This window comes from Miscanthus floridulus, chromosome 6, assembly GCF_019320115.1.
Source record: "Miscanthus floridulus cultivar M001 chromosome 6, ASM1932011v1, whole genome shotgun sequence".
NCBI lineage: Eukaryota > Viridiplantae > Streptophyta > Magnoliopsida > Poales > Poaceae > Miscanthus > Miscanthus floridulus.
Genome location: NC_089585.1, coordinates 21,604,093 through 21,624,739, shown reverse-complemented (window position 1 = coordinate 21,624,739; position 20,647 = coordinate 21,604,093). Strand labels below are relative to the sequence as shown.

At 44.3% G+C, this 20,647-nt stretch overlaps 1 protein-coding gene across 1 annotated transcript; it reads left to right on the top strand.

The window, feature by feature from the left end:
• Nucleotides 1–214: 214 nt before the first annotated feature.
• Nucleotides 215–8,667, top strand: LOC136461832 (LEAF RUST 10 DISEASE-RESISTANCE LOCUS RECEPTOR-LIKE PROTEIN KINASE-like 2.5). The gene is made up of 3 exons (XM_066461158.1): nucleotides 215–1,074; nucleotides 6,394–6,435; nucleotides 6,927–8,667. Exons 1-3 carry the CDS (start codon nucleotides 294–296, stop codon nucleotides 7,919–7,921), a joined length of 1,818 nt encoding a protein of 605 aa, XP_066317255.1. The 5' UTR covers nucleotides 215–293; the 3' UTR covers nucleotides 7,922–8,667.
• Nucleotides 8,668–20,647: the final 11,980 nt, after the last annotated feature.

Here is a 20,647-nt window from a genome sequence, read left to right as displayed (position 1 = left end):
AATGAAGCTTATGACCGCCGGAATAGAAATGTGGACTATTCAACATTCACACAAAGTTGCTCGCGCAACGGTTCGTGAGCTACATCCATGGTCCAAAGCTCCATCCCGACCGTTGAAGGCTGCCCGGTCGTGTACGCTGTGACAAGTCACAAGTGCTCGGCGGAACTGTCCTGGGAACAAATTCCAGTCCATGTATCTGTCCGGCCGTCAGGCCGTGATGCCAACGCCCTTCTTCTTCACAACCTGCTGCGCAGACGCGAACAAAGAACCACCTATTCTTTCTCCTCCTCCCGATGCAGACCGCCGTGGTGGTGGTGTTGGCGGCGCTGCTGCTCCCCCTCTCCGCCTTGCTGCGCTTAGGCTGCTTAGCCACGGCCACCGCCGACGCCGACGCCAACCGGACCAGCAGCGGCAACGACACGAGCTGCGCGCCGGCGACATGCGGGAACCTGAACATCACGTACCCGTTCACGCTCGCTGGCGTGCATCCGCTGGAGTGCGGCTACCCGGCCTTCGGGCTGACATGCGACGCTGCTGCTGGCAGGGCCTACCTCAGCAGGACGTTCAGGATGAACCTGTACCGCGTGCTCAGCATATCCTACGACAACCGCTCCATGCTCGTGGCAGTGGAGACCGCCTTCTCCGGTGACGGGGCGTGTAGAATCCCGGACTTCAACGTGTCCTCTGGCCTCGGCCTCTTCCCGGTCAACACCAGCGCCACCAACTGGGAGCTCACGTTCGTCTACAACTGCAAGATTCCTCACAACGAGCTGCTGACAGGGCCATGTGCCAAACACCCAATTGGGGCTTACATCTCCAAGAGGCCCGGCGACGTGGAGAACAACCGGCCGCAGTGGGTTCAGGCGAACTGCAGCTCCGCGAGCGTGCCGGTGCGCGGGTTCCAAGATGGGATGAACCTGACTCGTGAGTCCGTGTACGACTCATTGATCAGCGATGGTTTCCTCCTGGACTGGCCGACGCTTGGAGACTGCGATGCGTGCAAACGGAGAGCAGGGCTGTGCAGGAACTGGGAGCTTTCCTTCCAATGCGTCAATTCGTCGACTTCTTCTCGTGGTAAGCATCGTCTACTACCTTGTGCTGCAGTACTTTGGATTGGAGAAGCGATACATTAATACATGGATTTTAATCTCACCACTGCTGATTTTTTTTTTGGGGTCTAGCTGGTGCCTCGTATTTTACCCGTTCTTGTGAATATGCATTAAACCTGAATATGCACTCGACGCGAACAAGACAAACCAATCAATGGCTGCTACAATTAAGACGCAGCCTCAAGTTTGACGCTTTTGCTATTAGGGAACGGGGTAACAAGGGCACTTTCAATGGGTATTTATGATAATTTCTATCTATATTAAATAACTTATCAGCTAAGCAAAATGTTGAGGTTACTTTGAGCTTAGTATATTGAACTAGTGTTTACCCTTAGATATCAGAACTATTTTACCATCTTATATATTCCAGTTTTTACTACGGTGCTAGATCGTAGACAAGTCGTATCGGATTACTCGGCGATTTGCGAATCAATATGTCTAGGTACCCCGAAACACACGCCCCGTTTGTACCCTAGGCACAAGCAGGACCAACCCACCACTCTCCTGTCAAGTGATCCAGGTCCCCGTCCAAACTGACTCGAATCCCCCACACCTAAGTCCCGGACTCAATGTGGTGCTTAGACCTCCACCATCCCCACCTCCGATCAGTCGGTCCGAAAAGAGCTGGAACCCACGACAAGAGAGCAACGAGCCTTCCCTGCTACCATAAACAAGTACATGCTCAGCATAATAAGTCTGTGACCTGACTAGAACCCAATGCAATGGCCGGTCCTTAACCGACACGGACAGGGAAAACAGTGTAACCAAGCTATGCCCCGTTGACCGCGGGACACAACCTCTTACACCCACCAATACCCATACCATATCCATGCCTAGTCTCCAATTATCATTCATATATATATTCCATGTGATATAATAACAATAATAATATATTTCCTATCTCTCGCGAGTGACAGACAATCACTCGACTTCTATCGGAGTCCTGTTGCATAGCAATCTACACGATCCTGTCATTCTAGTAAGACTCATAGGATAAAGATATATATATGCAAGTAGGTTTCATTCAACTCCTTAAACTTAATGCACAAGCATAAGATAAAGTGCAGAATAATAGAGGTTATACACCAGGGCCTGTCTGGGTAAGATATAATCAAAAGTTAGCATTCCATCGGGGTGACATGATCATCAGACACCATCTTTTCCGCTACTTTGAGCATCTCCCCGATCCATCGCTGTTCCTGTTATGATATTCGTGGATGTAATGCAGAGACGTAAATGATCACGGCAATTGCAACTCTAAAATACGATTACGTTGCTAAACTAACGAGCTGGCTCTAGCGACTAACGTACAAGGCTATGTATCCATATTGTGGAACAAGTCACCATTTTCTCACAAGTATTTTAGTCATACAAACCCAAGGTTTTTCTTTATCCATTTCATTGATTTAATATATAATCGAACTAGGGCTCATTAGCTACCTTAGCAAACTAATTATTCTGGAGCTACGAAAATTACAGAGAGCACATAACAAAACTATGAAACTGCTGAAAATTTTCCAAAGCTAGCACTATCATCATTTTATCACAAAAATTCTTACAAGTTCATGTCTTATTAAACTACGCATTTCAAAATAATTATGGCAACCCTACAAATAATACAAAACTATATGAACAAAATACACTAACAAGTAGACCATGATTTTAGAAACTTAAAAAAATCGGTTTCACAATTTTTTGTCAGCTACACAAATTGATATTGAATTTACAAGTTTACCCTAGAAACTAATTTGGAAACGCTTTAGAAAAAGGAAAGCCGGTGGCCAACGATTTTGGCCCAGCAACCTAAACGGCTCGCGATGGGGAACCCGCACGTGTAGTAGGCCGGCCCAACAAGCGGCCCGTGACGGGGAGCCTGCGAGCGCCCCCGCACCTTTTTTAGAAAAACCCTCAGTGTAACAGATTATCACGTGGCGTCACTGAGCACTATTACACCAGAGAAAAGCTTTGCACTAAGGACCCTGAATGTTTTCGCCCCCACAATGGGGAGGTCCCTGCTCTACCCCGCACTCGCCATCATGGTGACCAGCGGCATGGGCGGCTGCGCTGGGCACCCCGAGCTCGCTACCACAGGGGTAAGGAGCCAACCTTTGCCTATCGATAAGCGCGCACTCCTAGGTAGCGGTGGGGAGCTTAACGGTGCACTACCGAGGGCTAGCCCCGGCGACGGGCAGAGCCGTGCCATGGCGTGCTCGTTCCGGCGACCTAAGGCTCTACCGAGGTGGTGGCGGTGATGGATGAGCACTAGTAGTTCACCAGGGTTCGCGCTGCGGTGGTGGTTGAGGCAGAGGAGCGATGAGGCGACCCGGCCACGTGCGCCCGCACCTCACAGCGGCATGCCGAGCGTGACACTGGTGCGCCGCCGCTCCGATGGCGGACTCCCTTGACAAAACAACACGAGCACCACGTGGAGGGGGTCAAGGCGAGTTCAGGGACAACACCAATTGGAGCTCTCTCTCCCCACGTATTGGGACTTACCCCTAGCCGATCTGTTGCGGCGGCTTTCAAGGCCGGCGGCGAGAAAACGCCAAATTGGCCATCGATAACACTTGGCCGGGGATGAGGAAGATGGAGCGCCTAATTGACTTCCTAAGCCACTCTCATGCGTGAAGACCCGGGCTGTAAACGCCTAGAGCTAGGTGGACCGGTGGGCGGCGGTGCGGTGCTTTGGCCGGGCTATGCCTTGGACAAGGCGCACGAGCGGGTTAAAACAGAGCGGCACGGCTCGGTTAGCAGCAGCACGCACACACGAGCACAGGAGACGTGACCTATAAGATCGGCGCGACACGTTTGAACCGAAGTGACTGAACACGAGCGGGGCTCACCCATGGCGGCTAGCGAGTCAAAGCAAGGCGCGACAGGAAAATGTCGCCATCACCGCAGAACCCGAGGGCCAGATGGTCCTGTCGCGGCGGCAGCGGCTCCTACGCGCGGTAGGTAGAACGAGCGGCGGGGTGAGCGCCACGTCGACCAACGGCGGCCACCAAGGCACTGGCCTGGCCCTGCGTGCAGCGCAGCGGCACGGCGACGGTTGCAACGGCACAAACAGGGAGGGACAGCGCTGGGGCGACACGGCAGCAGCGACGGCGTCGGCCAGGCAGCAGCTAGCCAGGGCCGGCCAACGCTGGCGCGCGGAACAGCTGCAGCCGGCCCCTGCACGGCACAGCCGACGCACAGCGTGGCCGAACGCAGCGACACTAGGGCAAAGGGCGCGGTGACCGCGGCCACAGGGCCGAATGGCTGAACTAAGTTGTGCACGAATTTTAAAGCTCCGATCAAAACCAACCTAGTTCGGTTGAGACCAAACCAATTTGCCAAGGCTCAAGAGGGTCCTAAAGTCTATCCCAAGGAGCATCAAACATAAACTTAGATGAACTATCGAGAGAGATAGAGACACGACAAAACAGGTTCATCAAGCCAGACATTGATTCACGAACGGAGCACAAAAACCTGTCCGCAACACGTTCTAACAAAGTTAGGGCAATTTTAGAGCGAACAACGTGACATCCAACACAACATCGACCTATGCTGTGCTCAAGCACTCAATTTGATGCAATCAACAATACCAAAATATACAACTAGTGTTTAAACATTTATTAAATGCTAAAATAGCATTGTCTACCACCCTTCGTACTTAGAAAACGTTAAGGTTTTCAGTTAGAACTAAGTAACCATCAAATCTTTTGTCACAATTTTTAATAGATCTAAACCTTGCTAACCTCAACCGACAAATACTTCGTGCCATAGTCCATACCTTACACTAACCTGCGGGAGCAAAATTTTTAAGCACCATTTAACTAATTTGCTCAATATAATTCGCCAAAAATGGTATTTTAACGATCGTTCAAGTGCTTGCCGACTTAACGAAAAGAGCTTATCTAAACGTCAAGTTTGATTTTAGAGCTCCCAAAACCTTAGTTAACAACATCTATTTTCCAAAAGTTAAAGTTGCATTGTCATCTATCAAGTTTGTACTTTCAACTTTATTTAAGTGTCACATACATGTTTTATAGTACTTTTGCTTAATAAAAATTGGTTTTAAATCCTAAGTGATATAACATGACTATTGAATCGACTTTTGTTTAGCATTTCTGTTGATCGTTTCGAGTTACAGAAATTAATCTACACACTTTATCACAAGCATAGACACATAAACATGAGGCTCATGACATAGCTTAGCAAGTTGTTTAAGCGGTAACACCGAGGGTGTTACATCACGTACCCCGTTCCTCATACCTATGTACCAGGAATTTTAATGACTGGCAGCGCTACATGGTTGCATGGATGAGGCAGGCGTGTGCGGTGTGGCAGGGGCGAGGACAATAAGGTGCAGGGTGGATGAACTAGAATGGTACAATTATGCAACTTTAGGGAGTTGAGTGTGCAAAGCAAGTACTAGGACTGGGATGAGAACTCTGACATAAGTTTAGGGATCCTAACATGCAATTTTTAAGTACCACGATCAGAATGAGAACTCGATACAAGTTTAGGGAGCCAAAGTTGCTATTTTGCAAGTATCAGGGCCTGGATGCGAAGTCAGGATAAGTTTAAGGAGCACTAGTGAAATTTATTCTAGTTTTATTATGTATCTAGATGTAACCAATATGTAGTTGCATAGCAATAGAAAATCCAAAACTGATATATAATTTGAAACAGTGGGATAATTCATTAGTACATTTTAGAAGTGAGTGTGCGGAAATAACTTAGACTGTACTTGTCGACTTAAGTACTCCTAGCTTCCAAATTATGTCTACATTAGCAAGCACTCCCAAGGCAATCTCTGCGAGCTTTCAGCAACTGGGAGACTTGTCCAGATGTGTCAATGATGCTATTTAGACTTTAGAGGAACCTCTCTGTGTAAAAGAAACATATGATTCTCTCCCTCACACAATTAAAAACATAGAGAAATGATATATCATTAGTCAAGAGAACCATTTGAGCAGCAACAATTTTAAGCAAAGACGATAGTATTTTAATGGTATTATCCGGTGAGATTTAAGACACCAAAGTACCTATTAAATCTAAAATTATGAGGAATAAAATATGAATTCCAAGAGATTATCTCAAATAGTAGTCGACGTTGAATGAAAAAAGAACATGTTCTTTATATTATCAGTTTATCACCGTTGCAACTCTTGCTAACATTACATTTCCTCAATATAATAAAAAATAATTAACTTAGCCTTTTTCCTCAAAAAGAAAAAAACTCTTTTCAAATGTTTTTATGTCCTTCTCGATGGTTTGATACTATTTTATAATTTTTTAGCAGATGCAAAGAAGAAACAAAACTTGAAGTTAATTTTAATAGGTATGTTTTTTAACAGATCAATTTATTTGAGCATGTTATCACTGCTGCGTTCCTTTTTGCTACAGCACTATTCCATTTCCATATATATTTCTTGATTATTATTTACTTTCTCTGTCCCAGAATGATAAATGTAGTTTGTACAGGGCAAAGTCAAATTTACAAACTTTGACCAACAATAAGTCTAGTCAATGATATAAAACTTGTATCAATAGATTTGTGTTCAAAATGACTCGGAAATTCTATTGGTTCTTTAACAAGTGTTAACATATAGTAAGAGAAGCTAAGGGTCAAAATCTAATCAGTTGATTTTTCCCTGATCAAAATACACTTATTATTCCAGAACAAGGAGATTAGTATTGATGCCATTAACAAATAAGATAACCAAACATAAGAATGTGTGATGCATCTTATCATTGTAATGTTGATAAAACAAGCATTTGCGTTTTGCCAATACAAATTGGTGTGTAATAACATGATATATCCTGTTTCAGTTGCCTTCTCCTCTACAGCCAGCTTGATTCTTACGTCCCTTGTTTGGATAATGTACCGCCAGAAGAGAAAGGAAAAGCACATTACATCCAACCAAAAGTACAAAAGCTATGAATCAAATATAGAGGAAATACTAAAAGGATATGATTATCTCGTCCCAAAAAGGTACAAATACTCAGAGGTAAAGAAGATAACCGGATCTTTCAAAGATAAGTTAGGAGAAGGCAGCTATGGCACGGTATTTAAGGGGAATTTAGAAGATGGCCAGAAGGTTGCTGTGAAACTACTGAAAGGATCAAAAGGAAATGGAGAGGAGTTCGTGAATGAGGTTGTGAGTATCCGTAGGACATCTCATGTAAATATTGTCAATTTACTTGGTTTTTGTTTACATGGACCTAAGAGAGCACTTATTTACGAATACATGGCTAATGGTTCATTGGAGAAGTATATACAATCAGAAGAAACAAAAAGGGCCATTGGATGGGAAAAGTTGCGAGAAATAGCAACAGGAATTGCGCGAGGCTTGGAATATTTGCATCGGGGCTGTAATACACGGATCATCCATTTTGATATCAAGCCAAATAACATACTTCTAGATGAAGACTTTTGTCCCAAAATAGCAGATTTTGGATTGGCAAAACTGTGTCATCTTAAGGATAGTGCCCTCTCAATGGCTGAAGCAAGAGGTACCATCGGTTTTATTGCTCCAGAAGTATTTTCAAGGGGTTATGGAGTTGTGTCCACCAAGTCAGACGTATACAGCTATGGAATGATGTTGTTAGAAATGGCAGGAGGAAGGAAGAATCTTACAGAAGACACTGAGAATTCTAGTCAACAATATTTTCCAAACTGGGTTCATGACCGTTTGGTTAAAGATTTACAAAGTCATGAAGTCACATGCAAGACAGAAGAGATTGCAAAACAGATGACCCTTGTTGGCTTGTGGTGCATACAAACGACTCCAGAGAATCGTCCATCCATGAGCAGGGTTATATAAATGTTGGAGAAGAACCTAGATGAATTGGAAATGCCCCCGAAACCATTGCTTTCGTATCCCTCGGTGCCGCCTCATTTTTCATCTGAACTTGGATTGTTCTGCCGAGACTCAGGAGAGACCTCCCTTTCAACTATCTTCCACAATCCAACTCAAAAGCAAATGATTTGAAGAAGTGGCAGTCTGGCAGAGCCAGAAAAAGTTTGTACAGCCTGGGCAATCCTAAGGAGGACTTCACGTCCTCGCTGCTAATATGTAGAGCTTGCCGCCAAGATCCACCTTGGCCTGCCGATGACGAGCATGGGCAGCTGCCCTGGGTGGCTCCGCCACTAATTTGAAGTACAATCTATACCTTCGAATTCATCACACATAAAAAACCATTAAAAGGTTGTAAAACAATTTGTTGCGTCACATTTAGAAAAGGTGTATATATAATACATATTGTTTATGGACAGACCAATGCAGCCATTCCTATTGGCGTTCTGGAAAGCTAGCTCATGTCACTGACATTCTTGGTCAATTGCTATATGTTCGTGTAGATTACAGCTTTAGGAATGATGATGATGAATACTGTATCACTTATCTTCTATGGATATATGCAATTTCTTGACTGTTCAAGACGGAAGTTTGCATCAAGGACTGCCCTCATCCTATGTACTGGGATCTCAAGTGAGCCCATTTTATGCTTAAGAATTGACCTTAGAGATGGCAGTGTAGTTTATCAACATGTATTTGGCACTTACTGAAAATGTCACTTCAATTATCTTGCAAAATGAATTTCAGAGTGGCTTCTTCTGTCTGAATCTTCAGTTCAGTCTTGCAGATCAACATGTATTTGGCACTTTACTGAAAATGTCACTTCAATTATCTTGCAAACTGAATTTCAGAGTGGCTTCTTCTGTCTGAATCTTCAGTTCAGTCTTGCAGGATTTATTTGGTGTACACAATCTAGAGATCAACATTGATTCATTCCGAGTCAACTTACAACCTCCTCTACATTATTCTTAATTATCAGTGGTGCTCAGCAGTAGAGTAAATATGTACAACAATTTAATCGTTTTCATGCCTTTTGGGTAACCACAAAACCCAGTATCTTTTTTTGGGTCAACTCATTACCTAGATTTTCCACATTAAGTTGGAGTGGATTGGGCAGTAGTTGACTCAAAATTGACCTACTTACCGTTCATCGACCAGGAACTGGAAAACCAAATCCTTCCGGTCCGCAGCCATGTATGGACAAGGACAGCTACTGCAACGACTGTGCGGGGACACCTCATCTGAAATCTGATCCAGACCCTGTTCATATTTGACCGGTACTACTCTCTTGCGGCCGCAATGGTTGAACTCGTTTCGTCATCATTTAATTGCACTCTCTCGGCCTCACCTAAGTACTAACTTCCTGCATCTTCTTGCCTAGGAGTGCAGCAGTACTTCAGTGACCAATCGTGCAGCTGCTGCGATACTACTCTACTTTCTTAAAAGTGAATGGAACGAACAAGTTTTTGGGAACAACTACGGTTTCATTGATCTCTTTGAACTATATACAAATGAAGGGTCACGTTGTACGGACGTCGTATGGACGTGACTGTTCGGGAAAGTTAACTACTAATCTAATCTCTAATCCTAACTGCTTGTACGGACGAATGAGATCATCTGTAGAAGGACGTCGGTTGGTGTACTGGCGTCATTTCATAACACTCCCCCTTGATCGAATCTTTTTTGAGATCAATGCAGTTGTATGATTGGATTTCTCGAAAAACCCTGTGGGAAAAAACTGAGGAATATGTATGTATAGATATGCTATAAAAACTCCTTTAAACCTTATAGGGAAATAAGGAGAAAATAGCATATACGATTATGATTTAAATAAATCACTATGTCATTGGTATCCCATTAAAAACCCGAGTGGGGAAAAGTATTGGAGATACGACATATAGATTACTTTCCCAAAAACCATTTCAGAAAAAATATGAGGAGCAATATAAAGTAATATGTCGCTAAAACTCCTGTAAAAACCCAGTGAGAAAATTAGGAGAAAATATGACAATATATTATTGGTATTGCCTCTTGGATAACTCACATGAAAAATCTTTTCAGGGAAAAAACCATGGATGAGTTGTGAGGGCAATATATGTCTTTGATATTTTCTACAAAAACCCCGGTGGAGAAAATAGGAAATATGACACATGCTTATGTTAATATTATCTCATTAAAAACTTTAACAAGAAGCCTTATAAGTAAAACTTGTGAAAGAAAAGACTATAATATGATGCTGGTACAGGTCAACATTTAGGAGATGTCTCCCCCTGATTCTGGTAAATCTTGAAGTCGCCGCATACCAATTCCATGTACCAATTTTTGAAACACAGAAGTTGGTAAGGACTTAATAAATAGGTCAGCGAGATTATCACATGACTTGATTTGCAAGATGTTTATTTTTCCGCTTTCTTGTAATTCATGAGGATAAAACAGTTTAGGAACAATATGCTTAGTGAGATTGTTTTTTATGTAACCTGTTTGCATCTGTGTAACACAAATGAAATTATCTTCATAGATAATTGTAGGAGATTCAATTGAACCAATACCACATGACTGTTGTATGTGGTTAATCATTCTGCGAAGCCATACACATTCTCGTCATGCCTCGTATAGAGCAATAATTTCAGAATGATTAGTAGAAGTCGCTGTCAAAGTCTGCTTAGAAGACTCCAATGAAATAGCTGTACCTCCATGTAAGAATACAAATCCTGTTTGGGTTTTTTCGTTATGAGGATCAGATAAGTAACCTGCATCAGTATAACCAATCATATTGGGATCACAATTTTTTTTGAAGAACAAACCAAGATCCTTTGTGCCATTAAGGTATCTAAGGATACATTTCGCTCCCGTCCAATGACGGTGAGTTGGGTCCGTACTATGCCTAGCCAGTAAGTTAACTACAAATGCGATATCAGGCCTGGTGCAATTTACAAGATACATAAGTACGCCAATGACACTGAGATATGGGATTTCTAGTCCCAACACCTTTTCCCCAATATCCCGTGGTCTAAATGGATCTTTCCCTATTTCTAAGGAACGAACAACCATCGGAGTTTTATTAGGGTATGATTTATCCATATTGAATTTCTCCAATATTTTCTGGATATAGGCTGATTGATGCACTAAAATCCCTGAAGGATGGTGCTCAAGTTGTAAGCCTAGGCAATACTTGGTCTTACCAAAATCCTTCATCTCGAATTTCCTCTTTAGATGTTTGTGTGATTCATCTATATCCTTTGGGCTGCCAATGATATTTAAATCATCAACATACACGGATATAATACAAAATCCCGTTCGAGATTTCTTAATAAAAACACATGGGAAATCATCATTGTTAGTGTATCCTTTCTTTAGAAGGAATTTCCTCAGTCGATTGTACCACATTCGTCCCGACTGCTTCAAACCATATAATGACTTTTGTAGTTTTACACAATACATGTTGCGATTTGCGTTTGGATTCAGAATTTGGATTCCATCAGGAACCTTCATGTATATGTCCGAATCAAGTGGCCCATATAGATATGCTGTCACCACATCCATCAACTATATAGATAGATGATTTTAAACTGCCAATGATATTAAGTATCGGAAAGTAATTCCACTCATTACTGGAGAATAGGTTTCATTGTAATCAATACTGGGTCTCTGCGTGAACCCTTGTGCTACTAGCCTCGCTTTATATCTCACCACCTCATTGTTCTTATTTCGTTTTTGGACGAAAACCCATTTAAAGCCTACAGGAAAGACTTTGAAAGGTGTAGGTATTGCAGATGTGAATACCCCTCTTCTAGTGAGCAAAGCTATCTCAGCTTGAATTGCTTCTTTCCATTTAGCCCAGTCCGAGCGCTTTTTACACTCTGCCATGGTCTTTGGATCTGGATCATTGAGAAAGATTTCTGCAATTGCTGCGGAGAAGTACATGTCGACAACAGTAGTCTTACGATCGTATGATTCTCCAAAATCTATGTAATTGATGGAAATTTCTTTCACCCCATTATTTGACTCAACATTTCCTAAAACTATGGATTCAGGCTGTTTCGATATCCCAGGATCAGAATTTGGATGCACCGTTGGTCCGGGTTGTGGATTTGGTCCTGATGTTGGATTTTTATCCACTATTGGGTGTCTATCAACTTGAGGTTGGCTTGGATTTTCTGATTTGGAGGATTTAGCCCTCGATATCCTCGGACGCTTACTTATAGCATTATCCTTAGGAGCGGCCGTACTTCTCCCCCTCTTCTTTGGAAGTGGGAGTTGAATGGTTTTTATTGGTACCTCCACTCTTTCGGGCGCATTGCGAGCAGGATAAGAGGATTTAGTGATACCCTTATAATCAGTAAATATTTCTGGCAAGTTATTTGCAATATGTTGCAAGTTTATGATTTTCTGAACTTGTTGTTCAGTCTCTAGAGTACGTGGACCTGAGGGGAGAATGCCTTGGGCATTCCAGATGATTTCCTAGCATTCGTTTTGGTACTTGAAATCTTCCCCTAATGCCGGAAAATGGTCCTCATTAAATATGCAGTCAGCGTATCGGGCCGTGAACAAGTCCCCTGTAAGAGGCTCGAGGTAATTGATAATTGATGGAGATTGATATCCCATATAGATACCAAGTTTTCTATGTGGGCCCATAGAAGTACGCTTAGGTAGTGAGATCGGTACGTATATAGCGCAACCGAATTTTCGCAGATGAAAAATATTTGGCATATTCCCACGTACTAATTGCAATGGAGAGACTACGTGATATACAGTTGATCACAATTGAATTAAGTCAGCAGCGTGTAAGATTGCATGACCCCAACATGAAGTTGGTAGGTTGCAATTTTGTAATAACAGTATTGCAATGAGTTTAATTCTCTTAATAAGAGATTCTGCTAAACTATTTTGTGTATGGACATATGGGACAGAGTGCTGAACTTGAATTCCCAAAGCCATAAAATAATCGTTGAAATCCTTTGAGAAAAATTCAGCAGCATTGTCCATTCGAATTGATTGAATTTGATGTTCAGGACGATGTGCTCTAAGTCTAATAACTTGAGCAATAATTTTTGCAAATGCATGGTTACGTGTGGACAAAAGACACACATGAGACCATCTAGTAGATGGATTTATTAGAACCATAAAGTACCTGAACGGTCCAGGCGTTGGTTGTATGGGGCCATAAATATCTCCTTGAATGCGTTCAAGAAATTTTAGTGACTCATTTTGGATCTTAACGGGCGATGGCCGTACGATCAATTTTCCTATAGCGCATGAAGTGCACATAAAATCTAAAGATTTTAGGAATTTAGCAGTATTTAACTCATGACATTTAGAATTGCTGATAATTTTTCGCATCATCCCTATACCAGAATGACCAAGGCATTCATGCCAAATTTTGAATGCATCAACATTATGAAAAATTACCTTGTACGCAACATGCGGTACGGGTTTGATGTATGTGTAGTACAATCTAGACGGAAAAGTGAGAATTTTCTCAACAATTCGTTTTGCCATACCCGCTATTTTTAGTAACGAGGAGTATTTCCTCATTATTGTCATCACGGGTTTCAATATGAAAACCATGTTTACGGATATCTTTATAACTTAATAAGGTACGCTTTGAATCGGGATACAATAATGCATCCTCAATTGTAATTTGGGTACTCATGGGGAGTACAATAGTGGCACGACCAGAGCCAACTATTGTAGCATCGCGCACGGCGATTGTCAAAACATTTCCTTGTCTTTTTGTGTAAGAGTTTGGAAATATTTTGTTTCTCTAAGTATATAATTAGTGGTACCACTATCCACTATGCATAATTCCTCCTCCATCGGATTGACCCCGTAGAAACTATATATAAATAAAGAATTTGATATGAAAATCTTTGATGATATATAGAATACATACTTTATTTATTGAATATCAAATGTGTACAATACATCAAATGTGTACAATACATTTATTGGGTATTCAAACTAAATAGTGATGACATTATTAAATATTTACAACACATAGGACATAAATTATTTTAACTATTATAATCAGTAGGACATAAAGACATGAGAATATAAGGGATTCAGAGCCTATTCAAAGTCTCCAAATATGTCGTTGGATGTATATTCCACGATCATATTCCCCGTATCAGCAAGATTCTCGCCTCCTCGTATGTTGGTGTTGCTTGGTTCCATTGGAACTTGTTGTGAACAACCAACCTCATTCCTAGTGGTGTCAGGTCGAATGTTGAAGTGGGCTTCATACTTTTGTCCTAGTGCAGCACGTCCGTGACCCACATACTTTAAATAGAGATCAACAACATGACTTGGGGTATGACATTTCTTTGTAATATGATTATAACAACCACACTTCTGACACATAGGTTTGTCATTCCTGTGTTTGGAAATGTTCTTACCCTTGTTGGAAACACGAGTTTAGGATTTCTTATTGTGTCTACGTTGTTTTTTACCTTTCTTAGAATTTCCCTGAAGATGGGTCTTAGAAAGTCCACCATCAAATTTGGGTTTATTCTGAATGTAGGCATGTACTTCAGGCAATGGAGCAGACCCTATGGGGCGCTGCTGATTATTCCAAACCATAAGTTCAGATTGTTTTTCGGTCTCAAGTAAAGTTTGTATAAGCTCAGAATAAACCTGGAAACGCCTTTCACGGTATTGTTGTTGAAGAATTCTTTTAGAGAGAAGCATAGTAGATAGAGTCTTTTCTATTTTATCCGCATCTGTAGGTTCTTTCTTGTAGAATTACAACTTTGAGCAAATCCTATGAACAGCATGGTTGTAAGCACTCACAGTTTTGAAATCTTGTAAGCGAAGTTGCGTCCACTCATAGTTGGCCGCAGGCAGGACAAGTGCCTTTTGTTGTTTATAGCGTTGCTTAAGAGAATTTCATAGATTTCATGGGTTCTCTTCCAACAAGTATTTAGTCTTAAGGTCAAAATGAATATGGCTCCTAATGAGATATAGGGTCGTGTATACATGTTGATCTTCAAGTGGTGCAACACCCTCTTCTGGTGCTAACACAGCTCGATAAAGTCCACGGGATGCACGACTAACCTTTACGTCCACCGTCCATGTGGGATAATTGTGGCCGTCTAGAGCAAGCAAATCAAACTCTTTGACGGTCATTAATCCGGTGATGGTTCAGAGGCATTTGTTGCCTCAGCGTTCTCCTACTCTCTGTCCAGAAGAGCGAAAGCGCAGATTATCAGTGGCTCATGGAAGGAGGGTTTCTGCTTAATTACCTCAATGAGGACTTCTCCCAGTGCGACGCTTGCTCCGTCGGACACGGACACGGCCAGTGTAGGACAGTTGTCAGCGACGATGGGTTCCAGTGCTACTGCTCTGACGGCGTGTACTCGACGGCGGCCTGCGGTGAGTTCAGTTCCAAATTTTTTTTCTTCTTTTTTCTGATGAGGGGAACGCTCCTCTTTCTTTTGCTAAATATAATTCATTTCGTTGAGCATGACTACACCTACAATACTAATCTTGAGAAAATTCACACGTTTGTACTTTCCATCAAGCCTAACATATACCCAAACTAACTCAAAGGCACATATAGGCAAAAACGACATAATTTTCAATATTGAAAGGCAAGTATTTGGGAAAACACGCTATTAGAGAAATAGGAGTGTAACCCATGATCTAATCTAGTTAACGTAAACACATTAGTGGATTAATAGACTAACCATAGTCGTAAGGTAGTACGCCGCTGAAAGCATCTAGGCCCCTAGTTGGGTTTTAGTGATTAATGACAATACAAGATTACTATGACTAACGTGTGTTTTGCAGAGGCAATTAAGTTAGGTCATGGTAATGGAGATCTATTGGGCAAACAAGGTTGTCATGCCCCTACGATAGAAATCGTTTTGGTTTTCAAAGGATGGACGACAAGGTTAAGGATGACTAGTTTTAAGTGTCGATTGGAGTTAGAGAGACACTTAGAGTAGTTTAGGACTTTGTTTTTCCTTTGGCCATACTATTAAGGGGGGTATATGGACGGGTAGCTTGACCTAGGTGAGTCTAGTGAGTTAGGTGTGGTGCACACTAGTTAAAACTAGCTCTCGGTAGCTCCTATGAATGCCTAAGATCCTTTGGAGCAAACTTCATTCACATATGATCGAGAGTTGGAAGTGAATGGAGGGTCAAATGCTGACCGGACGCTGGCTCCGGTGCGACCGGACGCTGGCCGCAGGGTCCGGTCAGTTCATTTGATCAACAGTCTGCGTTCGGTGTGACCGGACGCTGGAGAGGTCAAGTGACCGAACGCTGAGAGGCAGAGTCCGGTCGACTCCAGTAAGGTTCCAGAGAAGGGAATCTGTGACCGGACGTGTCCAGTCAGTACTGACCAGACCCTAGGGGTTCAGCGTCCGGTCGAGTATAGTACGAGTATAGTAAGGTTCCAGTAAGGGTTTAATGCGACCGGATGCGTCCGGTCAGTGGTGACCGGACCTTGCCAGCGTCCGGTCAACACATTTTCACTAGATTGCGGGTTGAACTGACCGAAGCGTCCGGTCAACCTGACCGGAGTGTCTGGTCACCCCATAGAAGCTCATAACGGTTCGTTTTTTAGGCTGCCTTATAAATAGAAGCTCCACTCGTGTGTGAAGCCACTTTTGCTCATTTCAACAGCTGAGAAACACGTTTGTGAGTGCCAAGAAGAGAAAGGTCCTAGTGAGGTGATTGAGATTCGTGAATCCAAGAGAGTAGCTTCATTAGTGAATCAAGAGTAGACAAGTGTGCATCCATCTTCTCATTAGGCTTCACGTGGTCAAGTGAGAGTTCATGCTTGTTACTCTTGGTGATCGCATCACCTAGACGGCTTGGTGGTGATTGGGAGCTTGGTGATCACCCAGCGGAGCTTGTGGGTGACCCAACTCAAGTTGTGAGCAGCTTTGGGTGATTCACCGCGACGAAGTGTCGAAGAATCAACCCATAGAGAGCACTTGATCCTTGCGCGGATCAAGAGAGAGCTACACCCTTGCGCGGGTGCTCCAACGAGGACTAGTGGGGAGTGGCGACTCTCTGATACCTCGGCAAAACATCACCGTATTCCTCTCTCTCTCTCTCTATTTACTTTGAGCATTTACCTTGAGCATTTACTTTGAGCAATTCAATACTTGTCTTTACATTCATAGAATTGCTATGCTAGAGTAAGTTTAGAACATAGGTTGCAAGTCCGTTGTGTGTTAGTTTAATAGAAATACTTTTCTAGGCACAAGGGGTTAATTGGGTTAACCATAGGATTTAATTATTGCAAGAAAATTTATAATTAGCCCAATTCAACCCCCCCTCTTGGGCATCTTGATCCTTTCAATTGGTATCAGAGCCTCGTGCTCACGTTTTCAAGCTTAACCGCTTAGAGTAAGATGTCTCACGAGGATGGACCTCCTCCTATCTTTGAGGGAGATGACTTTCCATATTGGAAAATTTACATGGAGACGTACTTAGAAGCTCTAGACGTTGGTATTCTTAGAGCCGCCTCACAAGGCTTTCCAAAACATCGGGGTGCTACTAACCTACAAGGCAATGAGGTTAATTATGAAAAATGGAATGCAAAGGCTCGCAACACCATCTTTAGAGGTCTTTGCAAAGATGTGTTCAACCGTGTAAGGAACCACAAAGACGCCTATGCACTATGGTCGGACGTTTGTGCGCTCCATGAGGGAACCAAGAGTGAGCGTGAGGAATGCTATCATCTTGTGATTAAAAAGCTAAATTCATTTGAAATGCTTCCCAAAGAAAGTGCTAATGAGATGTATTCTCGTTTAAATGTTCTTGTAGAGGAAGTTAATGGGCTTGGACTTACTCAAATGTCACCATCCGACGTTGTGAGAAAGATCTTGAGTGTCCTCCCCATTGACAAATATGGGCACATTGTGACCATGCTACATCAAGGTGATCTTTCCGCCGCTACACCGACACAAATCTTGGGAAAGATCAATGCTCATGAGATGTACATGCACATCACGCCACAAGATGGCTCATCCTCTACAAAGAAGAAAGAGAAGGACTTAGCATTCAAAGCTAGCCAAGATAAGGGCAAAGCAAGACTTGAGTATGAGAGCTCAAGTGATGAAGAAGATGATGAAGAAAGTCTTGCTCTCATGGTGAAGAAGACCGCCAAGATGCTAAAGAAGCTAAACAAGAGTGGCATCAAGTTTGACGGCAAGAAGAAGAAGTTCTTCACTAGCTCAAGAAGAAAGCCAATCTCCAAGATGGATTGCTATAATTGTGGCGAACTTGGCCATCTAGCTCATCAATGCACAAAGCCCAAGAAAGACAAGTTCAAGAACAAGAACAAGGGCAAGAAAGATGACTCAAGCAATGAAGATGAAGATAAGAAGAAAAAGAACAAGCCATACAAGAAGAGAGATAGCAAAAAGAGGGACTTCTACAAGAAAAAGAAGAGTGGAAAGGCCTACATTGTTGGTGATTGGCTCACGGATATTGATTCATCAAGTGGATCATCCGATGATGATAGTGACAATGAGAAGGTGGCCGCCATTGCTATTGATCTTGCATCTTCACCGCCACCATTGCCATCATCCTCTACACACCTATGCCTTATGGCCAAGGGTGAACGCAAGGTAACTAAGAATGATGATAGTAGTGATGATGAGCAAGCTAGTGATGATGATGGCGATAGCGATGATGATGATTCACCTACATATGATGATCTTGTCAAAATACTAAGAAAATACACTAAGATCATTAGAAAGAGTAGAGCTACTGTCGGGTACCTTAGAACAGGGTACCCCGAGCGAACATCAAAGAGGTCACTTAAGTTCCATCAAGAAACAAAGCAAGAAGGTAAGCCATGGGCCCCTCACCCACCACGTCCGAGCCCACTAGGCCCTCCGCTTTGCCTCGAGCCTCGCGTAGGAGGTCTTAGTGTCCTGACACGATCTCCGCCTCACGCGAGGCTCCACAGGAGGCCTCGGTAGGGAACACAATCTCTGCCTCGCTTGAGGCTCCCCACGGAAGGCCTCGGCAGGGGGTGCATTCTCCGTGTCGCGCGAGGCCTCTCACGGAAGGCCTTGGCAAGGAGTCCGATCTCCGTCTCGCGCGAGGCCTCATTCTCCATGTCGCTCGAGGCCGGTTCGTCCGCGGCCCGTCGCCCCCCCGCCTCGGCCAACCTTCCCAACAGCACGTCATGTCTCATTAATACTTCAACCACTCCCGCAATCTCAGCTGGACGATGGCTCGATGCCACAGAATGGCCGACAGGACCTGAGGTCGCATCAACGCCATACCAGCTGGGACAGGGCACGGCGGGGGTTACCGGCCACTGTGTTCCGACGCCGTGCCCATGGTCAGCGCCCACACTACACTGTGTCCCACGATCCCCGCCTCAAAAACAACATCGCACAGACAACTTGGCCCGGGTCATCACCGCCTCCAAGCCGAAGCACCGGATCAGCCGCCCACTCGAGGCCTCGGCACTGTACACCAAGGTCTCGGCTATCTTGGGGTTCGTGCCTGTTGAGACCCCCCCATTGCGGTGTAGCCTCGGCACCTACCAAGCCTCGGCCTCACGCACAGTCCGTCCATAGTGATTTGCACGTCCTCCGCCGCACCCACTCCGAGGTAATCCTAGGGCTCCCACGACGCATAGGATCAGATGGGACTACCACGCCGCCCTAGTGCTCCAAGGACGGACCACTCCGATGACCACGCCGCCACAGGAACAGGCCACAGGGCTCGAACATGCCGCCCCTGTTGGCACGACGCTGCATAGTTAACACATGTACTGTCCTTGTCTTCCCTTCAACTATAAAAGGCGAGGACTTGGGCCGCTTAGAAAGGGGGACGGAGGAGAACACCTTGTAACACACACACGCACGCACATTCCAGTCGTCTGAGAGTAGTGCCTCAAGCGGCCCAGACGACACCCTGCCGAGACCTAGGACTAGCTCCCTTTCTCCCCTAGCTTGTAACCCCCTACTATGAGCACTTCGGTGCAAGGAATACAAGATCGATCTCTCAGACTGACGTAGGGCATTGACTGCCTGAACCAGTATAAACTTTGTGTCTCTTTGCATCACCATCCGGAATCTGGAGCACGCAGTTCAAATTCACTAGTTGGTTGAGGATCCCCCGGTCCGAAACACCGACAGTTGGCGCGCCAGGTAGGGGCTTCTACGTGTCAGTTTCGTCATCCTATCAAGTTCTAGATGGCAGATCCCATACGACCATTGCGTCTCGGCATGGTGGTTTGGTTTGGGAGCCTAGAGTTCATGTCTCTGGGGCATGAGTTCGACATGGTACTCCTCACTCCTCGAGCCCCACCAACCGACGATGAAGCCACGCACCAGTAGCCCAGGCACAGGCGGCGCCCGGGTGGCCGCTCTCATCGCGCTCGCCAGGCATGACGCGAGCAAGACCACCCCGATGCTACACAAATCCGGGGCGGCACGCCACTCCCTGCTGATATCCTACGACCAACTGTTGGCATAGGGTCCCTGGCTAGGGACCTGTCTAGCCTGAGCTTGGACAAAGGAAAATCGCTGGTGGCGCGCGGTGATGCCCAATCGTCAAGATCCGCTCCACCACTCCCTGAGGAGCCGATCCCGGTGGAGTAGAGTCGGGCGACGGCACCGTCCCCATACCCCTTTGGGTTGAGAAATGCCGCCGCCTCTCATACCCACGCTTACACTGCCGCTCACGAGGATCCCTCGGAACGCCACCAGCTCT